Source organism: Apaloderma vittatum, unplaced genomic scaffold (genome assembly GCF_000703405.1).
Source record: "Apaloderma vittatum isolate BGI_N311 unplaced genomic scaffold, ASM70340v1 scaffold12825, whole genome shotgun sequence".
Classification (NCBI taxonomy): Eukaryota; Metazoa; Chordata; class Aves; order Trogoniformes; family Trogonidae; genus Apaloderma; species Apaloderma vittatum.
This window is the reverse complement of record NW_009716616.1, coordinates 33,516-43,835: the sequence shown is the minus strand read 5'-3', so window position 1 is coordinate 43,835 and position 10,320 is coordinate 33,516. Positions and strand designations below refer to the sequence as shown.

The 10,320-nt window shown below is 40.9% G+C and overlaps 1 protein-coding gene across 1 annotated transcript in view; it reads left to right on the top strand.

Annotated features, from left to right (window-relative positions):
• The first annotated feature begins 1,715 nt into the window (after positions 1-1,715).
• VWA3B (von Willebrand factor A domain containing 3B) overlaps positions 1,716-10,320 on the top strand; it is a 41,917-nt gene continuing 33,312 nt past the window's right edge. Inside the window, exons 1-5 of the mRNA XM_009869613.1 lie at positions 1,716-1,755; positions 2,565-2,783; positions 4,616-4,710; positions 7,043-7,293; positions 9,901-10,060. Coding sequence (XP_009867915.1) covers positions 1,716-1,755; positions 2,565-2,783; positions 4,616-4,710; positions 7,043-7,293; positions 9,901-10,060 — 765 coding nt within the window. The remainder of the gene's footprint in view (positions 1,756-2,564; positions 2,784-4,615; positions 4,711-7,042; positions 7,294-9,900; positions 10,061-10,320) is intronic.

Here is a 10,320-nt window from a genome sequence, read left to right as displayed (position 1 = left end):
CAGGTACCATTAGGCGGCTTCTCAGGCTGCGAGGCCCGCGGGTTTTCCCAAAGTGTTCGCTGTCCTGTCATACAGTCTGGGCAAACATTGTGGCGTCTGTTAAAAACAACAACGAACCGTGAGTGGAGGTTTCAGCAGATTGTTTGCGCTGGCCAGAGCAGAAAGGTAGAGGTGCCCAGATGAACTCTCGTTCACCTTTCAAAAATAAACTGTTTTGGTTCAGACTTTGGGCTGATGGTTATCCCACCTGTCATTGGTTTTGAACTCACCTTTCCAAGGCTTGAAGTAAACTCGCTGTTTCTCTTGGAAGTTGCTCCGTCTCCTTTGAAGTGCTGATTATCTCATACAGAGCTGGCATTTCGCGTCCAGCTGCTGTTCAGGCAGCCGGGGCTGGTGCTGGAGGCTAACGCAAGGCAAAACCTGTTGCCACACCCCTGGGCATCTGGAAAACGAGAAGGCACCTGGGATTCATTCACTGGCACAGGCTGCTGCTCGGAACGTGTCTCAGCTATTACCGTGAAAGCCCTGTGGGGTTATTTCTGCAGCCTGAGAGGGGAACAGCACAAGTCTGGTGGCTCACTGTGGCCGGTCGCTATGGTGCCCCGCCATGGCTCCTCTGCGCAAGGTCTCCTCCTTACTTGCGCAGACACAAAGTCCAGGCTAGTTGGGGGTTGTGCTGCTGGGGGGCATCTTCTGTCCAATGCCTGGGGTGTTAGGGTGCAGAACAGAGTCCTCTTTAAAGTCCTTCCTGCCTTTCGCGCTGTTTATGTTTTTCTGCAGGAGCAGGGCAAAATCTTCAATGGTTTGGATGTTTTCATATGGGTATTTAAATACATAGTAGAGGAATAAATATCACATTCAGTTCCGCAGTGAAGAAATAGGGAGGAGGATAAGTCTTGGGGTTATTATTTTATTCCATTTTTGCTTTTCCTGTAGGAAAATCTGCTTGATGACAGTAGCTAGCAGCTGGCCTGCTAGTGATTCATAAATATCCCTCATTCATTCATCTTATTTATTAAAATAAGAACAAAGTAAATGGCAAAACACAATGTCTCAAAGTGATGAACTCAGTCAATATATGCTACCTTACTTTGTCTGGCATTTTATTTTCTATTCATATGTTGTGCCTTATTCACAGTTGGGCCTCATACCACATACATGTACATGTATACACACATAATTTTTTTTTCTTTGTGAATCATCGTGCAGTCTTATAGGCAAAGTTATGAATCTTTTCACAAAATTGTGTCTCAGATACTCTCAGGTTTAGTCATAAAATGGATTATATCAAAGGTAAGGTATAATGCAAAGAAATAATAGAATATAATACAACTGGCAGCAGGCTACACTGACATTACACTCGTTTTTCTAGCATATCTGCGTGCAAACTTTCATATTGTTTACTTTTTATGGTAATTAAAAGAGAAGGAAGGGAAACCATATTACCAATTTCCCACTTCTCCATTCCTGTGTATGGGGCTCCCTGTCAAATCTGACTTAAGCCTTTCTTCACATGGGAACCAGCTATCCTTTTTCACTTAGAATTTTCTGTTTCTTTAGGAAAATCTTTCTCTCAGCCTTCTGCGTTTTATTATTGGCTGGTCTGCCATTCATATCAACCTACTCACTGCAATACTTTAATTTTTAAAAAACGTAATAATTCCTCAGGGTTTTAAGAAGAAAGCAAAGAGAGGCTACCAATCAAGATATCTATCATGACTGGGAATCCATCTAAGAGACTTGCTTGGAGTGACTGTGAGTATTTCAGGACTATTTTTGCATGGGTTCCATGCTTTCCTCCTAGAACCACTGTGCTGAGGAACAGAGGCATTGCTGTTGTCGTTGCTTCCATTTCTGCTGGAACTACTCTAGACTCTGGGCTGCCTCTGCTGCCAGCTGCAAGTGGAGCTAGCCCAGCCAACCATACACTGGGGCCGAGATGTGTTTGTTGTTCTGTAGAACTTAGAATGAATCTGGACCTTTGTGTCCATGATTTCCTTTGCATGCACGTGATCTGTGGGAGCCTAGAGCAGCTACTGCCAGAACCATCGTTTACACTTGACGTAAATGATGTGAGGAGAGGGAGTTTCACCAGCCTTGCAAAAAAGTCAGGATCTGCTGCTGGCGCTGCTGTTGCCTGTGGTAGGAGTTCAATACATAAATGTTGAGAAATCCTCGTTTATTGCATAACACTTTAATGTGTTATGTAGTGATGGTCTGGCAATCTTTGAGTACGTATTATGAGTTCTGATTCTCAAGACTCAGGAGAGATGGAAGAATTGCCTTTTGGCAAACTGGACTTGGATTTCAGCATACAAGAGACATTTTCTTTAATGAATTGAAGGTAAATGTATATGGTTGAATAAAAGGAAATAGCAGCAAGCAGATGTGTAGGACTCAGAGAAGCTTTCAAAATTAAGAGCAATGTTCAGTGTAACTAAAAACCAAACAAACAAGGAATGACATGTATGGATACAGAGTACCACTGGTAAAGAAAGGAGACAATTTAAGTGAATTGTTTGGTTAAAGTATAAATGTGTTTTCCTCATTTCTCTTTATAACAGCTGCCTTTGATTCAAAGCACACACAATATCCTGAAGATTCCTACAAGGCCCACAAGAAGAAATCAAAGGAGAAGGAAAAGAGACTGGCAGTCAGTCAGTGGGACACAGATGTACAACCCCTCATTTCATCGTCTAAATGGCTTCAACATCATGGACTCAAAAGAAACAAGTTGTCCTTACTCCAGATTTTGTCACAGATTGGATTCCGGCACAGAAAAGGTATAAGACAAATCAATAATAGAATAATAATAAAACTGCCAACTTTGAATAGTCTGTCAGGTCCCACTCATTTTGCACCCTGGAGGTTTTAATCTTTTATGAGAATGGCAGAAAGGGATGTTGTATCCGCAGTTGCTGACATTGCCAGTTCAGAGGACTGAGGAACTCCGTCTCCTTTTGATCCGAGAATGACTTAGGATCTGAGAAAGACATTCATTACTCAACTGTACGGCTGCTGTACCCTAGGCTCTAGTTCAAATCCTCTTCAGTTTAGCTATAGCTGGGGTTTGCTGCTGAAAATAACATGCCATAAGATCTCTGTCCACTTGTAGGTGGTAAATATAATGTATACCACGCCATAATCTGCAAGCTACTAGTTGATAATCCGGGCTGGACAATCTGCACGGGAATAGGATATTATTTCCAGGGATCCAGCTTGAAGGAATCAGTTAAATTTGATTAGAATTCAGGCTGCTCTTCATTCACAGTCAGGCTACAGGAAAATGTTCCTTTGCAGTTATCTGACAGCTGGAGGGGAAGAGTTTGCTAATAATTATTAATCGCTACCATAATAGTGCTTTGCAGAGCATGGTAGGGTATTCTTTTCTTTGAACAGCTTGCCTCCTAAGAAGTAGCAGTTGAAATGTATTGCAATTGTTTTAGATTGCATAATTTAAGATTTTGGCTGGCTTATGTCCATGAGGCATTCAAAAATCAACAGTGCAGATCCTGAAATCTTGTATGCTGTAGATGAGGAAGAAGCTGTTAAGCAGCATTAATGTTGTTAAAGTGTAATTTTAGGAGCAGAATGTACTAGCTTAGCAGGGCAGCATGCTGTACAGAATAGCTGCTTTGTGATGTTAAATATTCTTACCCATAATGTTTTCCCGTCAGAGGAGATCCTGCAGAAGATTTCTAGCTGCTGAAAGAGTAGAGTGTAACCTTTTCCTTAGTTGCACCCACTTCTGCACCCATGTAGTTGTGTAAGAGAACAGCATTATCTGTACCAGATTTTGTATTTTGTTTGATGGACAAATATTTGAAAGTTCTGTTGTGAGGTAAATGGATAATACAGAAGTCTAATTGCCTAAACCTTTCATTTATTGAAGTCCTATGTAGCTTTTTGGCCTATAAATAATTAAATGTGGGGGATTTCCCCTCTTCTGACTAAACTGGCAGGGAGCAACAAGAGTAGAGCTGCTCTGGGGGAGAAAATGATCCAGGAGCCAAAGGGGACCACAGCCCAGGCAGTGTCCTCAGTGACCAGGATGCAGTCTCGCATCACCTGAGCATCACAGACAGAGCAGGGTGCTGCTAACAGTGACAACAGACAGTGCCAGACAGGGTGAGATGATGAACCACCTGCTTCAGGGTCCAGCCGGGAGTGGAGCCAGGAGCAGCAGGAGATGGAGCCAGAGGCAAGATGGAAGATAAGGCCACAGCATAAGTCTGAGGGCCACATCCAGGACACAGAACTGGAGACTGTAATTCAGGGATGAGAGGTCAGTCCAGGAAAGAGGTCCACTAGCAGAATTTGAGACAGATACACCTACAACACAGCTAAAGCCAAGGCTGAGGGCTCAGGCCTGAGTGCCCTGTGAGTGGAAACTCAAGGTGAAGCTGGTCAAGACAATCTAGGGCTTTTGGTGCCCTCAGGACCCCATCATAGACATAGACATCAAAAATTATAAACCAAAAACATAACTAGAATTTCTCTCAGGTTTCCTGACGTCAGGAGCCTCACTCCTGGATGGTATGCACATCAACCTGAAAAATATATTTGAAGTAATCCTTATGATTAGTAACTTGATCTTTTGTAACTTTTACTGTAGATTATGTGACCACCTTGGGGAAACTTGTGGCTTCTCGGTATGCAGATGGTCTGTTTCCTCAATACAAGAGAGCTCAAGATGGCAGCATGTATAATGTAAGTGTAACTGACTTGTGGTAACTTCTTCTGTGTGCTTAGAAATTATTACCTCTGCAGCAGAATGATATGACTAAAATATCTCCCCATGGCATGAAATACTTACATTCTTTGTGGGAAGTTTATCTGTTGATCTTTGGGGGTTTTTTTCTTCTGTTTTGTCCAACTGTTCATGATAACAATCAGTGGCAAAGAAGCTAGATATCTTTATCATTTTTTGTTGCAGTCCTATGTTTTTGCCTTGGTGCAGCATTGCAGTAAATCTTTCCAGACAAGCCTGCAGTTTCTAAGCAACATTTACCCTGTCTTGAAAGAGGGAACACATAAAAAGAAGATGTTCAGCCGAGTTAAAAAAAATAAAATCATAGTCAATAAAACAAATGCAGATGCTGAAATAAGAAGACATAATGTGCTGTCATTGCCTATGCAAAGCGTTGCTTTGCTTAGTGCCAGCAGGTCACAAAAGGCTCAGCCTGCTCTATAGAGGCAGCTAGCTGGATCTCTGCCCAGGCTCATGTTCTAAGGAATGTCTTAGCAACAGCTGCTGGCAGCTCCATTGTTAAGAGGATGGAGTCTGATTGAAGAGATACGCATGTGAGCAAGGAGGGGAGAGAGTTAATTCATAAAGGATTTTGCAAAAGCAAGTGGCTTGTCATTTTTTTCTGATAACTAGAGTCACTTCTGGGCTTAAAAATGGGGAAAGAACCATTTCAGGAAGTCTTTTTCTCTCATTTTTTTCTTGTTAATTCCATGTGAAGTATTTACATAATGTCTTTTTATCTTAGGACTTTCTGAGCAATAGGAAAGACATTTCTGGTAACATTAAGGTAGGCCATTGTGTGCAATATTGTACACGATTACCACAGGTTGAGAAGAACCAGTTCAAACCAGAAGAGATACTGGAAGGAGCTAGGAGGATGAACTGCAGTGGCGTGCTGATCTTATAAGAGGGCTTGGCTGATGTTGATGGGTGTAAGTAAGACTGAAGAAGACTGACAAAGGTTAGCGTTATTGCCCTTGAATGGCTACAGAAAGGCAAATTACAGGGATAGGGAAAGTTATGGTTTTCTATACTGAAAGGCATGCTAGTCTAAGAATGAGTGGGTATGAACTGCCATGAATAAATTTAGACTGGACTGTCAGAAATTTTCCAGCCCTCAGAGAAACAGGAGTCAGGACTGGCCAACTACAAGTGAAGGGGTGGTGCAAGAAAACTGCTCTATTTTAAATGGAGTTTGAGCAGTATAGTGCAATAAACTTCTTTGTATGAGTCTGGCTGTCATAGGAGGAAACTGGGTTTTCTAAGTGCTTCTTCCCAGGCCTACATTCCTTTGGCAAACAGCCTGAGACACTGTATCTGAGAGGCACATTACAGGGCCCTAGTTGACATTAAAGAGCAGAGAAAAATGCAAATAAAAGGAGGAAATGTGCAGACTGATACACGAGGTATCTTCTCCCTAAGAAATGTTCTTGTTTAAACACATTTGTATCTCCAAGGTTTTGTACTTAGTCCCGGAAAGGTAGTTGGAGGTAGCAGGTAGAGGGTAAATTAGCTGCATGGGTCAGAGACATTGGAGGAAAGTCTTTACTGGAAACAACAGTGAATTTTTTGCATGGTAAACATGTACACATGTACTCACACGGAGGGTCTGCTGGTTTTATTTTTAATACTGCATACAGGCTTTTCTTATTTTACTGATACCGTATGGGAAGTTTTAGTTGTTGATTGCAGTTTTCTGAACTAAATTTGCCTAAGAACCTACCCACAAATAGTTAATCTGTAATACTGGGCATTGTTAGTGAAATAATAGTACCAACAGGAAGCATTTTACATTTTCCTTTCAAATGCTAAAGACAAGATGGAGTTTGAAGTGCCCCAGAACCAAACCCTATGCTCCCTTGTATTGCTGTAAAAAATTTTAAGAGCCAGTCAAAATTCTAGTATAAGAAGGCACAGAGCTTCTGTGTCCTTGTTTGTTCACCCATCTGCTCTGCAGTCCTTTCTAGATCCTAGCCTGTGTTCAGCTCATTCTAATTGCTCCAGTCTTAAGACAGACAAGTAAGACAACCCACTGGCACTGTCCCATGCTCATATAAAAAGATTATGAAAAGCAATTAGGACAAAATGCAATGTCTTTTCTTTATAGCTTAGATGCATTTGTCAAGTATTTTCTCTTGAAACAGTGGAAGAAAAATGGGTTGTTTTCACTGCTACTTTGGCTGGCATATCTGGCACTTGGAATCTAGCTACTGCAGCTGTGCTAAGCTTGGGGCTGCATTTGTATTATTTGTTTTGATGTTCAATTTCTTTCTCTCCCTTATTTAAATAAAGCTGACAGCCAAAAAAGAACTGATTCTTCATTTTGTGGATTGTCTAATGAGAGCTATTGAACTATATAAGCAGCGAATGGAATGGTTAACCAGTGAGAGCCGGCAGATATTTGGAGTGATTCAAGAACGATGCATTGTCATTGTTTTGGATTTTGGCACTGTGTCATCAGCTGAATTTGATCTATGTCGGGATGCACTTTCTATGGTACTTGTGGAACAGGTGACTCAAATTGCCAAATTCAACCTCATTCGGTAAGCAGCAATAATCACAGAATCATAGAAAAACCATTCTTGGTTTGGATTGAAAGGGGCCTTTAAATGTCATCTAGTCCAACCCCAGTGCAATGAGCAGGGATATCTTCAACTAGAACAGGTTGCTCAAAGCCTGGTCCAACCTGACCTTGAATGTTTCCAGGGATGGGGCATTTATCACCTCTCTGAGTGACAGGTTACAGTGTTTTGCCACCCTCATGGTAAAAAATTTCTGCCTTATCTACCCTCTTTTAGTTTAAAACCATTATCACTTGTCCTATTGCCACAGGCCGTGTTAAAAAAAGCCTGTTCCCATCTTTCTTATAAGAATTTAGCTCAGTCAGTTGAGCGTGGCACTAACAATGCCAAGGTGGTGGGTTTGATTCCCATTCGGTCCCCATGTGTTGCCTGATCTAGTCGAGAGGTGGCGTCCCTGGCGACAGGGAGGCTGGATTAAAGTGATCTCTAAGGTCTCTTCCAGCCTAGGCCATTCTATGATTCTATGAATCACAGAATTACAGAATCTCTTTGGTTGGAAGAACACTTTAAGATAATTGAATCCAACCATTAACCTAGCACTGCCAGTTCACCACTAAACCCTAAGCACCAGATCAACACGTTGTTTAAATACTTGCAGGGATGATGATTCCAGCACTGCCCTGGGCAGCCTGGTCCAATGCCCGACGACCCTTTCAGCGAAGAACTTCTTCCTCATATCCAGCCTAAACCTCCCCTGGCACAACTTGCAGCCATTTCCTCCAGTCCTGTCCTTTGCTGCTAGGGAGAAAAGGCTGATGCTCTCCTCTCTCCAACCCCCTTTCAGGTAGTTGTAGAGAGCAATAAGGTCTCCCCTCAGCTTCCTTTTCTCCAGGTTAAACAATCCCAGTTCCTTCAGCCTCTCGTCATAGGACTCCTCATAAACCCCTTTTGAAAGGCTGCAGTAAGTTCTCCCCAGAGCCTTCTCTTCTCCAGGCTGAACAGAGTAGTCCATGTCTGCCCAGTACTGGAGAATAACAAGGAGTTGCATAAAATATAGACACGTGTTTGGGTAATGTACCTTCTGTAGCGTAAATTGTTCTGATTCACATCAGAATAATAGCTGTCTATATGGTAATATCTATAGATTTTTCACCAAGTTTCACCTACAGTCACGCTAAGCTTGCTACTTCCATTTCACAGGAAACCATTGTTATCCTGAAAAACAGATAAATACTAACAGAACCCAAATATTGATATATGCCTTCTACAACTGTAGCACATAAAAACAGAAAGGTAAGGGAGACTTGGAAATAGCAACTTGGAGCAGCAATGCTCTTCAGGCACAGAAGTGTTACAGAGTGAAACAGTGAGGTACCATCCATCTGCTAAGACAGTCTTGTGTCTTTCAACATTATAAGTTTCTGCCTTACAGCTAAATGTACACACCTCCAAGTGCCATAGGCACAGGCATAGTCGTTTGTATTTCTATAGATCTCCATGGTCACAGAAATCAGTAGCAGAACTGGGAAACAATACGAGATTTCCATAACAAAAGACAAGCGCTTGTTCCCTAACATGAATAACTGAATTTGGATTTAGTTACAAATAGAAAAATAGAAGCAGCTATTCAGTTTTATACATCTCCACACAAATTCTCTTATATGCATAAAAGTTTGAATGAGTAAGCTTGAGTTTGGATAGATAAGTAGAATTTTGTGACTATGAAAAAATAATGCATAAATTAGGTCATATAGTTTTTAAATTGTTTCCACAATGGTAACTTGCAACTTCAATGTAATTCTTAAAGTCGTTTCACCCAAACTCTGTCCTACAGATTTGATTCTGGTGCCCTATCTTAATTTTCTAGATAGTGATACAACTGAGATTAGAAAAGTAGAAGATAACTTCCACAGCTTTTGAGAAGAACATAAAACATTTTCTTTGAAAATTATCTGCAAAGCCGAATCAAAACTGAGGCACAATAATTGTGTTCATTGATTTTTTGTTTGTTCAGGAGAGATGCAAAGTACAATATACCATATAAAGTATTAATTTAAAAGAATCTTTGAAAACGCACTTGTCTTTTATATTTTCATTAAACTCTTCAAAACAGTGCTTGATGGAATGTCACACATACTGGAACCAGTTAGGTTTTTCATTTGCTTTCTGGGATTTTTACTGCCGTTAAGACTAAGCCCTTTGATCACTTAAAATATCCAAAAGTTTAGCATCACAAGCTTTATTTGGATGGGTAGATAAAGATCAGCCTTACTACAAAGAAAATTAAAGGTCTGACACAAAGGTCATGCATCAAGCTGTGGAAAGAGACCTGTGGAAAACAGATTTTTTTTTCATACATGTATTTTAAAACATGTTCTTTCTATATTAAGGGGAGATATGAATTAGAAACTGGTTTTAAAGTTCTTTAACTCTCTCAGGAGTGTTTTTCTAAGGGCTTTATTTTTTCTCTATTTCTTTTATTGCAAGTCTAGATGTGGTATCTGGTTTTGGGTTTTTTTTGGCAATTATTAAGGATATGAAAGAATAGTAACAATAGCAGAGCTCCACTCTTTTGCTCTCCCAGCACTATTGTCACTATTTCTCATTTACAGTTAATGTAATTTTCAGGGCTGCTCAGGACCTTATGAAGTGGCAACAGAAACCCATTCCTGTGTCTGAGCATACTGTAAAGTCTGCTGTTACGTGGCTCTGGAAGCTGGACCATATGACAGCTGCCAGCCCTACCAGCTCTGCTGAAGCCCTCTTGGAAGCCAGGAGCGATGATGTGGTAAGTTCTTACATCTTTTCAGAAGCGTCAAGTAAATCCAAGAATATTCAGTGCGAGACTGGCTACTGTGATTTGCCGTGATGAATATTGCAAAGATTAATGTTAATGATGGCATTTGGAAAGGTTTTTTTGTTGTTTTTTTTCCCTAGTGTAGCTGCATATTATGGTTACTGATTGCCTGTTTATGTAAATGTACTATATTCTGAATGCAGAAACTTGCTTATTTTCTTTCTAGAGTACACATAATAAATAACATAGTC